Source organism: Nicotiana attenuata, unplaced genomic scaffold (genome assembly GCF_001879085.1).
Source record: "Nicotiana attenuata strain UT unplaced genomic scaffold, NIATTr2, whole genome shotgun sequence".
Taxonomy (NCBI): Eukaryota; Viridiplantae; Streptophyta; class Magnoliopsida; order Solanales; family Solanaceae; genus Nicotiana; species Nicotiana attenuata.
This window is the reverse complement of record NW_017673165.1, coordinates 48,260-68,911: the sequence shown is the minus strand read 5'-3', so window position 1 is coordinate 68,911 and position 20,652 is coordinate 48,260. Positions and strand designations below refer to the sequence as shown.

The 20,652-nt window shown below is 33.7% G+C and overlaps 2 protein-coding genes across 2 annotated transcripts; both read left to right on the top strand.

Moving 5' to 3' along the window:
• Positions 1–6,769: 6,769 nt before the first annotated feature.
• Positions 6,770–16,210, top strand: LOC109215608 (L-ascorbate oxidase). Its single transcript, XM_019379709.1, has 5 exons — positions 6,770–7,173; positions 7,947–8,039; positions 10,230–10,442; positions 12,446–12,640; positions 15,004–16,210. Exons 1-5 carry the CDS (start codon positions 6,895–6,897, stop codon positions 15,958–15,960), a joined length of 1,737 nt encoding a protein of 578 aa, XP_019235254.1. The 5' UTR covers positions 6,770–6,894; the 3' UTR covers positions 15,961–16,210.
• A 3,852-nt stretch (positions 16,211–20,062) lies between these two features.
• Positions 20,063–20,440, top strand: LOC109215606 (uncharacterized mitochondrial protein AtMg00810-like). Its single transcript, XM_019379707.1, has one exon. The coding sequence runs from the start codon at positions 20,063–20,065 to the stop codon at positions 20,438–20,440; it is 378 nt and encodes a 125-aa protein (XP_019235252.1).
• The last annotated feature ends 212 nt before the right edge of the window (positions 20,441–20,652 follow it).

The following is a 20,652-nucleotide window of genomic DNA, read 5'->3' as shown; positions in this document are numbered from 1 at the left end:
GTTCCAAAAAAAAGTTAGGAAATATTTAAAGAAAGCTCCAATTGTACCTTTTTAGTAAGCAGTATTAACTGGTGATGCGGAATGAATCAAAAATTAAGTTGCGGTGCCAAATTGTGCGTTAACCTAGATCCTACTTAGGAAATAGTCAGCAACCGGTGTGCGTATTTGCAAGTTTTTCACTATTATATACAAATTGTAAAGTCAGAAATTTTCATAAAGGTGTTTAAACTTGAAAGAAGAAAAAAAATTTCCTGACAAAAGGTGTTTAATATATGTTATATACCTCTAAAACCTAATATTTTACTTATATACATAATGTAATTTTTTGTGGAAGGGTGGTCTATTGACCCCAGGGTCGGTCTAAGGGTAAGGCAATAAAGCCACTGCCTTAGGCCCCCAAAATATTAAGGGTCCCATTTTTAAGTACTATGTATCATATATATTTTATGTAATTGTTATTAATAAAATATTTTAAATTTTTTAATTAAAGTTATACAGTTGAGTGATAAATAACAATAAATTTTTCTCTCAGTTAATTAAATGCTGAACATTATCAACTCTAATTTTTCTCCTCTATGTACACTCATATTTTTTATGTTTCTAATGATTTTACTTTTTAATTTTCAATCAGTTTCTCTGAGTTGGCTATTTCTTCTCACCATAGTTTATGTAAAAATTGCACGGGGCGTCCTATTTGGTCGCCCCCATTTAACCTATACCCATTTTTTCAAAAACTTTTAACTTATACCCACTTTTTAAACAACTTCAGCTCCCTTTCTCCTCCCATTCTCCTCCTTCATTTTCTCGGCAGCCATTCCAACCATCAGATCCAATTCTTCTACATCATCACCATATGCTTCACCTAAGATTTGGTTAGTTCGGGGTTACATGAAGAACCTAAAAGAAAGGAAATCTTGGATAATCTCCTTTTAAGATGTTTATAGTTTTTCAACTCTTCATATTTATAATCATTCTGTATATGATTCTCTTGTTATGCTTGATGTTAACGAGTGGCGTTTCAGATTTGGACCTTCCCCTTTATTTTTCAAGTTTGCGGCAAGTTTTTAAGATCAAATAGCATGTACTATCCGCTTCGATATATTTCCTATATATCTTGGTATTGGAATTCCTCTGCGAAATTCATTGTACCTAGAAACACTTCTTTCTCTGTCCCTATAAACTGCCATATATCCAAACATAATCATTTAAATGTGTGAAAATATAATTTCGTGATTTTATTGTAGTAAGTTAAATCTAAAACATCAGCTCTAGAGCTGAAGTTTCCTAGTTACAACACAAAAACTTCAGCTCTAGAGCTGAAGTTTCCAGTTACAACACAAAAATTTCAGCTCTAGAGCTGAAGTTTTGCAGTTACAACACAAAAACTTCAGCTCTAGAGCTGAAGTTTCCAGTTACAACACAAAAACTTCAGCTCTAGAGCTGAACTTCAGGCCCGGCTACTAGAATGCTGAAGTTTTGCGTGATTGCCTTTGCTACTTTAGCCCCGTGTGCTGAAGTTATGCGAAAAAGCGGGTACGCTTGCAATTTTTTTTGCAAAGCGGGCACAAGTTAAAATGTGACACAAAAAGCAGGTATAGATGCAAATGCCCCCATAATTTATTGATCCATCCATTAGAAGGCAATTATTTTGTGTTCATCTTTTTAAGAGAAATCCCCAAATGCAGTTGGGCGCACAGTTCGAAAGTCGACATATTATCACCGTGCCCCCTCTAGCTTCTTCCACTTAATTAATGCCATATTTTCATTTACAATAGAGTTCTAACCTTGACATGCACATAATTCATACATCACGTATTGTACAATTATCACTAGGCCAAAGTCTTAGGAGTTTGCTTTGTATCTCATTGGTATATGGATTTTACAAAAAGAATTTAAGTGCCTTTTAATATATTTTGACTTTAGACCACAAAATTCGTTGAACCGCCCTGAATGACCACTTTGCTTAATACATAGGTCCGCCTTTGGTTGGTGGCATATATTTATTTCACCAAAAGATAGACACAAACATGAAAATCAGTCAACAATTTGGCTAAAGGAGCCATATTTAGCACATGTAAATTGATTAACAAATTTGGTTCTTGTTTTGTTTTTACTTGTGAAAAATGAAATATGACCCTAGCCAATGTAGTCATAGTATGGATTATCTGTGTGTTTGATAAACTAAAATATTGTAATAGGAAAATATGCACAAACAATTATTCAATTTTTACGAATTAATGACCATATATAACAAGGTGCAATAATTGCGCCAATTCTTCATTTTGTTTGAGGTATCTGTGTGAACTTGCTCACATTGCCGGTCTCAAGTTTGGATAAAGGAGAATGAGTGCGGCTGATCAACACCCAACATAAAATTTGCCAGTTTATAGTGAATCCTCACAATACCCCCTAACTTGTTTGGCATCGAGGTACAACTATGACTGATTTGTTGTATCCGCATCGAAAAACGTCAGATAAAGTATGCAGATTTCATGCAGATTTTTCAAAATACACTTAAAATTAGCGAAAAACTTGACTTGCGTAAACCTGTATCAAATACATACACATAAAAGAATTTGTGTAACATATATTAGTCTGTTTGGCCAAGCTTCCGAGGACTCAAAATTATTTTTTTTTTGAATTTAAAAAAGTACTTATTTTAGAGATTTGAAGAATTTGGTTTTAGGAGAAAAATAAGTGTTTTTGAGTAGTCGAAAAAGTTAGTTTTCAGAAGTTGAAACCTTTTCTCTGGAAGCATTTTTGAAACCTTCGCCAAGCAGATATTGCTGTTAATATTGCAAAACTACTTTTTATATTGATTAGTCAAACATATTATTACTCTTTAAAAGTATTTGTCAATAAATATTTTTGACAAAAAATATTTTTCAAAATAAATAGATTTTGGGAGATTTGACCAGACAGAAATAGTAAGACTGATCACTCACATTCTGTTCCTTAGCTTTTGTTTTCACGTTATTCAATATAATGTTCTCGTGCATCTTGGTCAGAAACTCAGTACTATTATTTTACTAGGAGTACTTTAGGAGTAAAAACGACAAATATTTTAGTACAAGATTCTATATATATCTTATTGTCTGAAGCATATTTTTCCCATCTTACAAAGAAATTAAGTGCGATCCTACATCAGATTTTCCAAATTTATAGTGTGTAATAATATCGCATTATCTGATTAAAAAAATAAATAATGATAGAATTGCCAAATAATACGATACGGTAAATACTTACCCACATCGGGTGTTTACACCAAACTATATATTGGTTTGGTGTAAACACATGGTTAATGATCGATTCGGTTTATGTCGGTTTTTGTCGGTTTTTTGGTTATTTATCGGTTTTTTCTTAAATATAAGACATACACTACCAAACACATATTCCGGCGATCACATTTTCAACGTAACACTATCAAATCAATTGCCCTTTGAGAAATGTATTATTTACTAAAATATATTGATGATAATTGAATCAAATAGTGATGAATAATGTAAGGACTCGATTAAAAAATATATTTTTTTAAACATGAAATGGATTCTTACACTTAACAAAGAAAACTACCAATCAAACTAGAATATTAAGATAAAGAACTGTACTAAAAGTGCAAAAGATTAACATTCACCAAATTTTTTTTGAAACGTTGTATAAAAATATACATATATATAGGTGTAATAATAAATTTGAAATAGCTACCCCGATAGTCGGTTTTTTTCGGTTTTTTTTATTAAAACCAAAACCAAACCAAATTTGATCGGTTTTTAAAATTCAAAACCAAAACCAAACCAAACCAAAAAGTATCGGTTTTTTTGATCGGTTTGGTTTGGTTTTCGGTTTGGTTCGATTTTTCGGGTTGTTATGAACACCCCTGGCGAGATGCGTCGTGTATTGGAATTTTTTTTTTGATATATGAGAAAATAAGATAAAAAATCAAAGATACTTTATTGACAAAGGTTTTTCAAGATCTTCATGAAGTTTCCTTCTTGTCTCTTTTCTTTTGTTGTTTTTCTCTCGGATATAGTCCATTATATCATAGTGTGAGCTGGATTTTTTCAGTGGTCAAGTGGTACAATTGATTCTATTTTCCAATCAATTATTATGTGATTTTTTTCCTTAAAAAAGGAAAATAACAAAGGGAATAATGAATTCATTTGTTCTTTACACCAAAAAAGATGTTTATGGCTCATGAATATGTTGGCATAAAATTCTATTTATATGACCAACGTGGTAATATATTTGTTCTTTTTTAAGCGTTACACTAAAGCTAACATGATAGCACAATTGTTTTAAAAAAAAGGAAGAAAGAGAGGAAAAGGAAAAAAAGGACGAAAGATAAAGAAAAAGAAGAAAATGATTAAAGCCAACCAATATAATATGAAATGTATGATAGGAATATGTGCCCTTATTTTATACACCTGAAATACATAAATTATACCGGTAGATATTTGCCATCACCATTACACCTAATTAAATAATTAACTTTAATAATAAGTAAGTCAATGTAAAAATACATCATTTAACCATGGTTAAGCGTTAAAAAACGCATACACAAGACATATATCTTACGTTTATTAGATTAATGTAGCACTTAAATTTTCCGCTATAAAGCTAGTATCAAAAGAAGTAATTGTCACCTTTCTTTGACTAGTTTTACCATTTATTTTCCTCAGGTTTGTATTTATCTCTCATTTTCACATAAAAATTCCCAGAAAAATAAATAATCCCTATTAATTTCTCACTATTTCCGTCTAACTTTACCATTTTTCTTTTTCCTCAGGTTTTTTGCATTTATCTCTCATTTTCATATAAAGGTCTGTGAAAAAATAACTATACCTATTAATTTCTCACTATTTCTGACTAGTTTTACCATTCATCTCTTTCCCCAGGTTTTTGCATTATCTCTCATTTTCATATAAAAATTAAACAGAAAAATAGATATACCCTGTTTCTATATAATGTTTAGTTTCTTTCTTATCTATTTGCTGCCCTTTTCTTTTTTTTGTGTTCAAATTTAAGTTACGTATAAAATTCTAGAGAGTCAATATGAAGGTGCGAAGATTGAAAAATTTCTTTAAAAAAAAAAAATTCTAAAAAAATCTAGTCCATACTAAGCTAAGGCACTAATGCGATTTTCTACATTTAAAAACAATTATTAGCCACCAGGAAATCCAGTATGTTACATTATTATTTCTTTAAAATTCAAGTATTCCATATTAAACGGGTCCTTTCATTAGATTGAAATGTTTTTCACAAATCCTTTCGGTCAAAGAATTTTATGTAGGATATTAACAGAATCATAAAGAGATGATATATAGAACCATGAAGAGTGTTTGATTACTATTTTCTTTTATTCGAAAAAACACGTTAACTAGTTATTTTTTTTTTTTTTTTGGCAATTGTGTAAAGCACAGACAATTTCACTTAATTTAATTTATAATTAATTTTGTTTGATACTTATTTTGTTGACAATTGTCTCCATGTGACCTATAGGTAGGGGTGTGCATTCGATTTATTGATTCGATTTTGACCATTATCGATAATTACTTATCGATTATCGATTTGTACATATGCTTATCGTTATCGTTTCAATAAGGTTTCGATTTTTTCGATTTAGATTTATCGATTTTTGGGGCTTATCGATTCGGTTATCGATTATACCAATAAGAAAATTTGCGGGATTCCACGGAAAGTATATCGCTATAAACACGCCTAACTAATATGGACCAAAAGAAGCTAAAATAAGACGAACACCGTTTATAAATAAAAATTGTGTCAACAAGCACATGCAACGAAACTAAAGTAAGGGATCAAATGTATGCCACCAACACTCCAACGGTATAAAAAAATAAAAATACATCATCACGGCTAATTCTATTTTCCATTAATTTGAATTTCATTCCCTTGAGCTTTAAATATGATCATTCCTTAAATGTGGTAGATGAAATAATAGGGTTAGGGACTTAGGGTAAAGGAAAGGGTATTATAGAATAAGGGTAAAAAAAAAAAAACAATTAATTTTTTTTTTGTATTTCTTATCGGTTTATTGATAAACCGATAACCGAAGAGGACAAAATCGAAATCGAAATTGATAACGATAAGAAAAATTTCGAAATGAAAATTGATAAATCGATAAACCGATTCGAATGCACACCCCTACGGCTAGGTCAGAGGTTCAAACCGTGGAATCAGCCACTGATGCTTATATTAGGATATGCTACCTACATCACACTCCCTTGAGGTACGGCCTTTTCCAGAACCTGAATGAGCACGAGATGCATCATGCACCATACTACCCTTTTTGACCATACTACCCTTTTTGAAATATAAAATCACACACAGACAAACACGCGATTGCGTACAGGAAACCCCTAGATATAAAACTCATTGGTATCTCCCCTTTATAAATTTATTAATATTTTTGTTTTTCAAAATACATTTAAAAAATACTATGACTTGCTTACCCTTTCATCTAAAAAAAATATAAAATAATTAGAACTTGTATTATCCCTTGGACTAGAGGCGAAATCAGAATTTGAAATTTATAATTCGGAATATTCTAGTCCATTTAAGTTACTGGATTCTAAATTAATAATGTGTACATATTCAATAAATTTTTTAAGACAAATATAAAGTTTGAATTAATAAAAATACTAGATTCGGCCGAACCCATAACATATATTCTAACTCCGGCCCTGCCTTACTCATATATTTCCCTCTAAACCCTCACCCATCCCCTTATATATATATGATCTAATATTCCAACATTTTCCACAAATGAAGTACAAAGCTCCATTAGTGTGAGCTTTGTATAAAACTCTCCTCTTCTCTTTTCTTCTACTCTATTAATTTGTCACTTCATTCTACTTGATATTATTTAAAGAAATAATGGCTTCCTTAGGTTTCTTGTTCTTCTTCTTGTTGCCATTGATATTGCTTGAGTTATCTTCATCTAGGTCAGTAATGGCAGCAAAAACAAGGCATTTTAAATGGGACGTGGAGTATATTCATTGGTCACCAGATGGTAAAGAAAGTGTAGTAATGGGAATCAATGGACAGTTTCCTGGTCCAACTATTAGGGCAAAAGCTGGTGATACTGTTGCTGTTCATCTTACTAACAAGCTACATACTGAAGGTGTTGTCATTCATTGGCATGGAATCCGACAGGTTTGTTATATACACCGACAGTATAAATATATATTATTTTACTCTCTCTCTATATATGTCTCCTGGTTACTTATAGTTTACGGGTTCGAATCGTGGAATCAGCTATTGATACTTGTATCAGGGAAGGCTGCCTACAGCATACCCTTCTGGGTGCGGCCCTTGCGGACCTTGCGTGAACACGAGATTCTTAGTGAACCGAACTATTTTTTTACTTTATATGTCCCGTCCCTCATTGATTAGGAAAAAGAGAATAGCAAGGATCTAATTTAATTTGTTATAAAGTATTTTAACACACTATAGCAGGTAACTTTCTTCTCCTTCTTGGTGTTTTACTTTTTTTCTTTTTTTTAAAATAAAATTTGAACCCTCTTCACCATTGAGCTGGACACTTCAATCCACCTAAATAACTTATTTAACTTGTAGTAGTATAGAAATAGTGACATCTCTATTATTTGTGCACAGAGATAAATAAAGTTGAGTATAAATACGCGTGGAATGCGTTTCGTATTTTTTATTGTTTTAGAGCTATATTTAGTATTAGTGTTAGGTTCAATGGTTCTTATGTTTTTTACAGTAAAAGGTGAACCAATTATTTGAGGATTTCTTTTCGTTAAAGAATTTGAAAATTGATAAATGTAGAAGCACTGTGTATCTTATTATTCGGTATATTTGTTTCTTTATTATCCTTTTTTTTAAAAAAAATTTCTTTAATTTGACTGACATTTCTTCTCTTTTCTTTTTGTGTTTTCCTTTAAATAAAATTTTAATTGTAGATTGGAACACCATGGGCTGATGGAACTGCAGCAATTTCCCAATGTGCCATTAACCCTGGAGAGACATTTCTCTATAGGTTTAAAGTTGATAAGGTACATTCTTCTTTTTCTCCTCTTACTCATCTCTGACACTGACACACAACAACAACATACTTAGTATAATTTCACAAATGAGATCCGTAGAGGATAATGTATACGCAAACCTTACCTCTACCTTATGAAGGTAGAAAGACTATTTCCGATAGATCCTCGACTCAAGAAAAGCGGAAATACAATAGTGAAGAAGCCATGAAAAAAGGACCAGCACTAACAACAGCGAGAAAAACAAGATAACCGAAGCAAAAAAAAAAAGAAAAAAGAAAAAAAGATGACTCCCCCCCCCCCCCCCCCAAGAATCACACACAGAGAGGCGGATCCTACCCTATAAGTTGAGGGGTCACTAGCACCCGAAAACTTCGGCAAAAATTCTATATATACATACTTGTAAATATCTTTAAAAATAATAAGATATTAGCATAAGTTCTAGTACCAATCCTTATGAGCAGTGATAAATTTATATTGAATATTATAGTGCCCCGCGACCGTAGAATCCCAGATCCGCCTATGATCACACGTGTGAGTTTTCGCATACGGCTCAAGTAGCAAAGCTTACTGCTAGCCAAAAGTTACTGTGTGCTGATTATTCTGCTGGTGCATTTAAAAAAGACAAATATATTTTAAATTATAAATAGACAAAGCATAAGAACCTCTCAATGAAGTAAATAATTACTTTATTAATTTGGACTCATCATGCTACTAAGTTAGTGGAGATATACTAGTATAGTACCTCAATTTTATTTAATTTAAAGTAGGTCCAAGTATCTAAAAGTTTCACCAACTATATCTTTGTTATCAAGTGGTACTTTTATTTTTATTACTTATTCTTAACTTTTTGCCAACTTGCATTAGAATATTGCAAAAGTCGTCAGATTTGGTCTGACGTGGGAAAATGTTGTTTTATAGTAGTGTAAAAAGATTAAAAAGTTCAAACTACAAAAGTGCTTTTGTTCTTCAACTTTGTTTAACTTAATTTGGGTTAAAATTAAAAAGACAGATTATTATTTCAATCTTTACACTTTTTAAATAGCCAAAACGTTCTTGCAAAAGTATGATCTCAATATACTTCTAAATGTATAAAATACGAGCTATTTGATATCTTATCTGTTAGGTTTAATTAATTTGTGTTATAATCTTTAATTTTGTGGTATGTTTCATTTACTATCTTTTCGTACTTTTCTCTTTTTATCACGCGAGCAAACATCAAATAATTATTTTATTTGCATTTAACTTGTCTGACTAATAAGATGGAAAAAATTAAAAACTCGTGTCATTATATTTTAGAACCTAAAGCTATACTTTCTGTATGTTGCTTGGACTCTTCAAAAATACTGTCATGGGTATATATTCGATACTCTAAAAGTAGTATATTTTGAAGGATCCGGCATGTACAACAATAAAAAGGGGCAGCCCAGTGCACAATGCACCCCGCATTCAAGTAGGTTCAGGGAAAAGGCCGCACCCCAAGGAGTACTATATATGTGATGCAGACAATATACTCTAATGCAAGCATTAGTGGTTGTTCCCATGACTCTAACACTGTTGTGATCTATAAGGGGTCGTTTGGTAGGAGGTATTAGAAAAAATAATGCAAGCATTAGCTCTATGCATTACTAATACCTTGTTTGGTACCTTTTTTCAACTTGTGTATAACTAATACTTGTATTAGTTATACATTATACTTGGCATTATCCTATGCATAAGTAATGCATAGAAAACCATGGCATTAGTAATACCAAGGCTTTAATGCATGCATTAGCATGGTTAAAGACAAAATTGTCCTTAATGTCTCTTAAAGCTAGAGAATATGGAGGGCATTTTTGTAAGCAACTATTTTTTTAAAAAATTATGCAATACATTATAATTTTAATACATCACACCAAACAATAGATAAGAAACAATATTTGCATAACTAATGCTTGCATTACTAACACATGCATTACTAATCCATGCATTACTAATACACCTTATTCCGCACTATTCTTATACACCCTACCAAACGACCCCTAAGTCACATGGAGGCAATTTTACTGTTGCTCCAACGCTCCCTTTTCGGCATGTACAACAATATTTTTAGAAAATCCGAGCAACGTAGCTTTCCGGCGGTCCCTATTTCCATGCACTTTCAATGGTTGCAATGCATGTTGGATTAATTAGTGTGTGTGTGTGTGAAAATTATTACAACAGGCAGGGACATACTTCTACCATGGACACTATGGGATGCAAAGATCAGCAGGGCTATATGGTTCACTAATAGTGGAAGTTGGAGATGGTGAAAAAGAACCATTCCATTATGATGGTGAATTCAATTTGTTGCTAAGTGATTGGTGGCACAAAGGTTCCCATGAACAAGAAGTTGACCTTTCTTCCAATCCCCTTCGTTGGATTGGTGAACCCCAGGTATACTCATATTTTCCTTTTTTTTTTTTTTAAAAAAAATGCGACAAAAATATTAAGTTCAAATTCTAAGAATATCCTCCTCATTTTGTTTTGTTTATATTTTCCTTCTTTTTGCTTTTGTGTTTTTTGACAAAGCCCTCTGTGTTTGTCTCCCCATCCTTTTCGTACACGCTTCAATTATGCAAATCATACTTCAAAAAAGTTACGTTTTTTTTTTCATAGTCAAAACACTTTGCACAGGAAAAAAAAAATGCAAATTGGAGTAAACACTACGTTTGACAAGTAGTGATTTGAATGGACTTTTGGTCCCTATGTTTTTCTGAATGATGATGTCTTTCTCTAGCCATTATAAGCCTAGCGGCTGACCAGGATTTGAAGGTGACGGGACACAAAAATGAACTGCTCAATTAGTATTCCATCGAACTTTTGATCTTAAGGTTTCTAATCAAAATATATGATTATTTTCATATATATATATATATATATACACACACACACATACACTCTTATATATTCAAAATAAAAAAGATTGAAGTTAAGGGGATCCGGTGACCCCTCTTCTACGTGCATAGATCTGCCTCTTTATAAGCCAATATCTAAATTCTGGGATATTTTTGAGATTTTTTTAGTTTCTCATGCGATATTTGATATTTCTTTTGAGATCTCGACTAATTTGGATTTATGTCGCGTAAGACTAGTTAAAGAGGAAGTCATTCCTAATTGTTTTTTGGTTCATTATCAAAGTTCGAAGCCGAGAATCCTATCCATCCCACCACAATTATATTAGTAGTAAAAGACTTAATTTAAGAATAAATCCACGCAACATGCCAATATTTATTCGCTTATTAGTTTATTCAAATCTTTCTGTTCTTTTCCTTAGACTAAAAACAAGATCTTCAATTTCTTGTTCTTGACTTTTTGAAGAGCGTTTCCGACAGTAATCTCCTTGAAGCTTTTTAATTATTAAACTTTGACAACATCTGACTGTTGTTTTCAAATGATGAGATAAACAATTATGATAGAAAAAAAATATAATATACTCCCTCCGGTCCAAAATAAGTGATTTTTTGGATGTTTTCACACATATTAAGAAATGCACCTTTTAGCATTAATTAGCAATGGAATTGACCATATTAACCATTACCATCTCATATCAACACTCCTAACACATATTCCAACACAATTTACTCCAAGGACAATGTAGGAAAAAAATAATTAATTCATTCTTGAAATCTGGAAAAATCACTTATTTTGGACTACAAGAAAAAGGCCAAAAAATCACTTATTTTGGACCGGAGGGAGTAAGAAAGTTCTTTAAAACAACAATGATATCGTAGTTTTTAAGACCAAAAAAGTAATTATTGCAGGTAATAAAGACTTAGACTATTAATCAAATTACTTGCTTTTTTCTTTTCAATATACTTTTCTGAATTGTAAATTAAATACAACATTGTACTTGGAAAACGAAAAAAACAATCAACTTGGTGCTTTTATTTGATACCTTCCCCTTAAATATGTTAAAATAATTATAAAAAAATCCACTTTATCTTTCGGAAAAAGAACTGCTATATTTACAGAAATAATTTATTTTGAGACGAAAAAACTAAACAAATGGTGGAAAAAAAAAAACTTATTCGGCCGGTTTATGCACTCAACAAATGAGTGCAACATGTGTCCTACATATATGGTTTATCATCAAAATATGATTAGGTTATTTGTGTTTAATTATACCTCAAATATACATTATTAGTGGCCGATTCAAAATTTAAATTTAATAGGTTCAGTTATTTAAATTTTTATTACTATTTTATTCTACTGTTAAAATCATGGGTCTAAATTTAATATTTATTGAAATTTAATTAATTTTTTTTATATAAATTCATATTCAGTGTCGAACTTAGTCATGATAAATAATAGTATAGTTTCCTTTTATAATTTACCATTTATGTTTAAAAATTTCAAATCATGTTTTGATCTAACCTTTTCATGGTGTGAAAAAACAGACATTGTTGATAAATGGGAGAGGTCAATACAATTGTTCACTTGCGGCGCAGTTTAGCAAACCACCACTTCCACAGTGCAAGTTAAGAGGGGGCGAACAGTACGCACCCCAGATTCTGCGCGTGCGTCCCAACAAGATTTACAGGCTTAGGATTGCCAGTACTACTGCATTGGCTTCACTCAACTTGGCCATTGGGGTAAATATACAAAACTTATTTATTTCTTTTATATTTTATTTTATAAAAAGGACAATATCGGTGCACTAAGCTTTCGCTATGCGCGGATCTGCGGAAAAGTCAGACCACAACGGTTTATTATACGCAGCCTTCCGTTATATTTCTGCAAGAGGCTGTTTCGACAGTCCAAACCCGTGGCCTCCTGGTCACATGGCAACAACTTAATTACCAGTTATACCAAGGCTCCCTTTTTCTAATTTTTTTAATAGTAAACATACAAAATTAACCTTATCTTTTCCTTCATTATGTTCTTTCCACTTTCCAAAAAAGATACAGTATTATAATTTTGCTATTGGATGGTAGTATGATGAGTGGTAGATTCTCTATTTCCCTTAGACGCTTTGTGGGGTGGAGCTATGGTGTAGGGTATATAGTTGGAATAGTGGTGAAAGTGACGGAGTCCGAATTTTCACGAGATTCAAAATATAAAATTAAATAAATGAAGAAGGTTTTAACATATAGTATAGATATACATCTAAAAATTTGCTACCTATCTACATAATTTTCTAATAAGAAGGTGTTAATTGACTCCCCTTGGACAAAGATAGCACTGCCTTTTAGTAGTGGATCTAAACAGTAGATTTGACATAATTAACGGTTCATATCGAACTCTATAATATGTGCAAAAGATATATATATATATATATATATATATATATATATATATATATATATATATATATAGACTAATTTCTATATACTTGCATTGTACGTGTGTCCCATATAAATTAAAATAGATTCTTAAAACGATATAGATAATATATTAAAGCATGTATATAATGAGTAATAAAAATTTAAAAATGGAAAAATTACAAGCTCAATTTGATGAAGGTCTTCAGTATTGTCCTGAAAATTATCCATATTAGCTTATCATGCTTGTGACTTTTTACATGTTATTTTCGCATTGATATACCATTTTAACTTTAAAACTCTTCCAAGAACTGACAAAAAGAAGAAATACAATTTGTTAAGTAAAAATTGTTATAGTAACATGACTTGAAATTAGAGTAGATTTTAAACTTTAAATATCACCATTATCTATTATAGTTATCAGTTTTAACATGGATAATTCTATCTCTCAAAAAAAGAAGATACTTGCACAATAAAATTTGATTGAATATCACCATTATCTATTATAGTTATCAGTTTTAACATGGATAATTCTATCTCTCAAAAAAAGAAGATACTTGCACAATAAAATTTGATTTGAATATCACCATTTATCTATTGTGGTTACTAGTTCTAACATGGATGATGCTATACCTCAGAAAAAGAAAAATACTTGTACAGTTCTATGAATACTTGTAGGAAGGAACAAAGAAAAATTAATATGAAATCTAAAACGACCAACACTTTATGACCACAGAAATAGGTCTCAATGGGATAGTGACTTAGAGAAGAATTTAAAATCTTTTTTACTAAAAATGTTATTTTTGAAGAGGAAGCCATCTTTCTTTGATGTATTTTATTTTACTTTACTATATATAAATATTTAGACACCCTATTGTGCACTTTTATAAAATGCTATAAAAATGTGAAAGGTTGTGCAAGAAAATTATTACAGTGGAAGATGAAAAATATAACAACCAGTGATAAGTAAGAAAATTTATAATGTTGCAAAGAATGCAAAAAGTATAGAAAGCTTAATTATTAATATGGAATATGAAAGAAACAAAACATAAATATATAATTACATTTATGAACACAATAAAATTTTAGGAGTAACCTGAAGGGCAAAATAGTCATTCAGCTTTAATAGGAATTTTGGTCTTTTAAACTTTCCTTTTACGTCGTCATACTTATAATATAGTATGCTATGATATATATAGATAGAGAGAACAAAGATGGCGATTCTTGCATTTTTTCTCCATGTCATATACTTGTAATGTTGTTTTTCTCCTCAAAAATGTCGTTAGATATGTGTCAGATTCTCTAAAAATATGTATTTGGAATATTCAACATGAGTGTGATAATATTTTGCAGAGTCTGAACAACATAGCTTACAATTGACCAATTGCATGATGCATCATTACGCGTTCTTCCATATTAAATTTCATGAATAGCTATATTTTCCCTTTAAACTTTTTTTTTTTTTAAAATAAAGAAAATCAAATCTTACATGTATTTTCTTTATACTATTGTGATTATGCATTCTTGCTTTGAGGCGAGGGTCTATCATAAACAATCTCTCTACCTGCACAAGGTAGGGGTAAAACTGCGTACTCTACCCTCCCCAGACTACAAGTGTATTTTCTCTATACTTGTGGGAATACACCGGGTATGTTGTTGTTGTAGTTCTTACATGTATTTGTGTTTATATATAGGGTCACAAGATGGTGGTAGTAGAAGCAGATGGAAACTATGTTCAACCATTTTCAGTACAAGACATGGACATTTATTCAGGTGAAAGCTATTCAATTCTTTTCAAAACAGATCAAGATCCTACCAAAAACTATTGGATTTCAATAAATGTAAGAGGAAGAGAACCAAAAACACCTCAAGGCCTCACCTTATTAAACTATATTCCAAATTCTGCATCCAAATTTCCAACTTTACCACCACCTATAGCACCCCTTTGGAATGATTATAACCATAGTAAGTCATTTTCTAACAAAATTTTTGCCCTAATGGGATCACCTAAGCCACCACCTCAGAACCATCGTCGTATTATCCTGCTCAATACTCAGAACAAGATCGATGGTTACACGAAATGGGCTATAAATAATGTGTCGTTGGTCTTGCCAACGACGCCTTATTTAGGCTCGATTAGATATGGCATAAACGCGTTTGACACGAAACCTCCACCAGACAACTTCCCTAGAGACTATGATGTCCTAAAACAAGCACCAAATTCTAATTCTACATATGGTAATGGTGTGTATATGCTAAAGTTCAATACTACAATTGACATTATCCTACAAAATGCAAATGCCTTAGCTAAAGATGTTAGTGAAATTCATCCTTGGCATTTGCATGGACATGATTTTTGGGTTTTAGGATATGGAGAAGGGAAATTTAGTGAAAAAGATGTCAAGAAGTTCAATTTAAAGAATCCACCATTGAGAAATACTGCTGTGATTTTTCCCTTTGGTTGGACTGCACTAAGATTTGTGACAGATAATCCTGGAGTTTGGGCATTTCATTGTCATATTGAGCCACATTTACATATGGGAATGGGAGTTATATTTGCTGAAGGTGTTCATCTTGTCAAGAAAATACCTAAAGAAGCTTTGGCTTGTGGTTTGACAGGGAAAATGTTCATGAGTAACAAGCATAATTAATTCTTGTTAAAATTAAATTTGGTTACTGATGAAGTTTAAAAAAAGAGGTCTTTTTTTGTGTGATGATTTTTGTAATTTAATTTTGGCTGTTGAAGGTGAGAAGAAATGTGTAGAAAGTGGTGTGATGTGGTTATTTATTTGTGAGTGTGGCTATGCTATTAAGAGGTCAATGGCCTCAAGGCTGTTTGGAAAAATGTATTTCATTTGTGTATCTTGGCCATTATTCTAAGTTTCTTTTAGATTAAGATTATGCATTTGTGTATACTTTAGACATACACTATTACTCTCTTTGAACCTTGTAAGGTGACAGTTCAAATTAAGAAAAGGAAAATTAGTAAGTGAAATAAAGTGTGACACCCTAGTAACGTGTTTTAAAGCCGTGCGTGCCTAAATCCAAAGCAGACAATATCACTAGTGGGATGGGCAGTTATATATGATATCAGAGCTACTTCGCACGCAACCTTGAATGGTGGTGGGACAAACCTTAGCAAATGCTGAGTCCCTAATGTGGGGTGTATGTGACACCCTAGTCGAATTCCACATCGACAAAACACGAGAGAGAAGCTGGCTATATAAGTAAACAAGCTTTAGACCCTAGTGACACGTTTTGAAGCCGTGCGGGCGTAAGCTCAAAGCGGACAATATCACTAGTGAACTGAGCTATTACATAAAGCACATTATTCATGATATTAAGCGTGCACATTGATGACCATATAAGAAAATAAAGCTAATTAACAAAAGGGGTTTTAATTAGGATCTCTCTAATCTTACAAACATAATTCCTCTATATTGATAATCATGTGAGAATAAAATTCACATTATTACATCAAGTCAAGAAAAGAACAAAACTAATACAATAGAGTATATTAATGCATGAGCTATTATTATTCCAAAGGTGGAAAAGACATCCAACAAAAACTACTACGTCTTCGTTCTAAACATTGAGCAACTACAAAAACGATATAAAGGATGATGTTTTAGACGAGCTTCTTAACATAAGCAAAAATAGCTAGAAGAGCTTGATGGAGCTCACATTGAGCACATATTATTGGACTTGGTTGTAGCAGGGATAGATACTACATCAAAAACATTGGAGCAGAACTACTCAAGAATCCACATATTTTAGAGATAATACAACAAGAACTTTCACATGTAAATGGGAGAGGCAAATTGGTATATGAAGCTGATGTTGGAAAATTTCCTTACTTGCAGTGTATTGTGAAAGAAACATTAAGACTACACACGCTGGCGCCTTTCTTAGTTCCTCGCCCGTCGACCACGATGACTGAAACGACGCGAAAAATCCAGACCCGTAAAGGAGAAGGGCCGGTGGGGGGCATTTGGGAAAGTCGGGCCGATCGGGTGTCTTCATTCAAGCGACGGTACAGAAGAAGAACGAAACGAAGTGAGAGGCCGGGGGCAGGGGAGCCGATAGGCGAAGGGCTGAAGGATGGAAGGTGGCCTAGCTAACATAGCTATCCGTCAGAAATAGCTAGCGTCGGTACTTTTGGAGTCTCTCTCTGTAGGCGTGCAAAACAACAGAGCCACTGCTCTTCGGGGTGATGAGGTGGACAATTCCTTACTCCAGCTTCAAAGGAGCATCTTTGCATGAATCAATACTAACTCCTCAGTCAGCTGACCTTCGATTTCGGAGATTAGAGCAGAAGAACTCCGTAACGGCGGAGAGGAGCTGAAAGCCACTTGACTGTAAGGAGAGGGGTTTCGCCTCGAATCCAAATGATTTCTCTTCTTCTCTTAAGATATTTCTAGTTAGGACTTGATCGAGGGATCAATTGACTCCGAAACATAAAGTAACAAGACCATAACCCCGTGCCCCCGCCTTAAAGACACGTGACAGGCGAATGACATGATTCTCGAGGAGTTACACGACGGCCATGTGATGATGCATCAAATAGATGCAAGGGTGGATGACTCAGTAGGTCCTTGTATGGACTGATTGTGTTCCCCACAGGGAGAGCTTTAGAGGAAATAGGAGTGGACATCTATATGGGCTTCATGTGATTCGAAGCCAACCCCTTCGCTCTTTTCGACATGATCTCCCACAAAAACCAATACAAAGAAGGTGGAAGTGGGGAGGAGAGGAAAATGGATTCATTCAAAGATAGGAAGAGAAGACTGCTGGCGGGAAATCCCTATTCATGAAAGCCCCTTGTAAAGGGGAAAACGAAAGTGTGCTCCTGCGCACCAGCTGAAGAAAGGAGCTTTGGAAGCTTACCTTATTATTATATTAAAAGGGGAAAGGGTGGAAAACCTATCTGACTAATAAGAAGAAAAGGGCAAGCCAAAACCTACTCCTAACAAGTTGCTGGATCGAAGTAGTACATTATACATCTGCCCGCCAGCAGCGGAGGGGGTTCGATTCCCGTTATACGCGATGTGGCGAAAAAGACTGATTCAACGAGATATGCTGTTCAAGTTGGTCGATCAATCCCTCCTTTCTTTCCCCTGCCTCCGGACACCTTAGAATAGATTTGATTGGAAGGAGGGTGCAAAGTGGAGGAAGATGTTGAGATTTGTGGCTATTCATGGGCTATATAACGTGACTCTCAACAATCACTTCCACAGTTTGTTGTTCAGAAATTTAACTCTGTTTCTAGTATTTTCTGCTACAGGTGTATCTTTTTACATCTAGTTGGACATTTATGTACCAATAAGAAATTGATAGGAGGGGAAAGGTTACAAAATCCTTGGCGTCAACTAACTTTAAACACACTAACTACAATGCAAGATCTGCCAAAAAACTAGTCTAACTTCAAGCCATACGCGCGACACTAAAGAGTTGTCCAAAGTGAAGAACTAATTGGTTGCTGCAGTAACAAGCAAGTGTACGTTTTATTTGCATTGAGCGGGTCATATTTTCTTAGGTTGATTTTGTCACCCCTACTCGAGAGGTACTGCCCCCCCCCCCACCCCAACCCCGAACCAAATTATAAAAAAAAAGGAAACTAGACACTGCACTCGCGAGGGAACTTCAAAAATTCAGGAAGGACAGAATGATTTCTAACACAACTCAGGAACATGTTTGGCTTCAATCAAGCCAGCTTTTATAGGCAGGCTATTCAACCAAAGCTGGAATAACCTACCAAAGGACTCAGAAAAAGAATTATGCGGAAATTATATTGGAGGAATATTGACCATCAGAAAGTTTGATCCAACAATAATGCAGTAGCAGCGGTTTCATTGAATTGTTTAAAAGTTAGCATCTTCTTCAGGTGATAGAAGGGATTTCAATTCCATCTCCTGTCGAGGCAAAAGATATGTCAATGCTGATTACGTTAAATTTAGTTTAGTAAAAGGCCACATTCCACAAAAGAATTAGTCGTATCAGCTGATCCATCAGCTATGTCTATGAAAATTTAAAGCAAAAGGGAAAGAATCTGCGTCATAAAATCTCATAAGGCCGTTTTAATGCTTTTCTTGTAAGAATAAATAAAAGAATCACAAAGGCAAAATCTTTATATCTATCACAAATGAACAACTCAATCTAGGATCTAAAAGGTTAACCTCTACAAAAACTGAAACAACTTTTGGAAGGTACTGATGGCCTTGGGACCCAAAAGTTCTCTGTTGGACCTACAAGTGAGAAATTTGGTAACCTTCTTACCTGTGGCTAAGATGGTCACAGTGAGATCCATTGTTGCACTTGCTGCTTCTATGAACTGGCTGATCTATCAGATGGATGTGCATAATGCATTGTTGAATGGTGATCTTCTAGAAGAGGTCTACATGCATATCCCTCGGGGATTTGCTAGACAGGGGGAGAATATGAAGGTCTGCAAACTCCATAAATCACTATATGGCCTCAAACATGCCCCAAGACAGTGGAACAAAAAGTTGACAGAAGCCTTGGTTCAAATGGGATTTCAGCTGAGTCATTATGACTACTCTTTGTTTACCAAGAAAACCAATGGTGACATAACAGTGGTATTAGTCTATGCAGATGATCTACTGATTACAGGTAATAGTCAGCATTTCTACAACAAACAAGAGATGAGCTGCAAACCAAATTCAAAATGAAAACTTGGGAGAGTTGAAGTTCTTTCTTGGGATTGAGTTTGCGAGGTCAAAGAAGGGTATTGTGATGTGTCAAAGAAAGTATGTTCTAGAACTGATAGCTGAGGCTGGACTAGGTGGAGCCAAACCAGCTGTTACTCCTCTAGAACTGAATCAAAAGCTGTCCTCTCAAGAGTATGTCAAGTACACACAAAGCAGTAGCAAGGATGAAAGTCTCAAGGATGCAGGTCCCCTATCAGAGATTAGTGGGGAGGCTGTTATATCTCACCATGACCAGACCTGCCTGGCCTTTACAGTCCTGAGTCAGTACATGCATAGTCCAAAGACTTCTCATATGGAAGTTGCCTTGAGAGTGGTTAAGTACATAAAGGAAGCACCTGGACTAGGATTGTTCATGCCTGCACAGAACTTTGATCAACTACTAGCCTACTGTGACTCAGACTGAGAAGCTTGAATTCAAACTAAAAGGCTAGTAGGTTGTTCAAGTCTATGGGGACCAAACTCACTATGTCCACTTCCTACCATCCCCGGACATATGGCCAAACTAAAAGGCTTAATAGGTGCCTAGAAACTTATTTGAGATCTATGGTATTTGCTAATCCTAAGCACCGGTTGAAATGGCTTCCAATGGCTGAATGGTGGTACAACACCAACCAC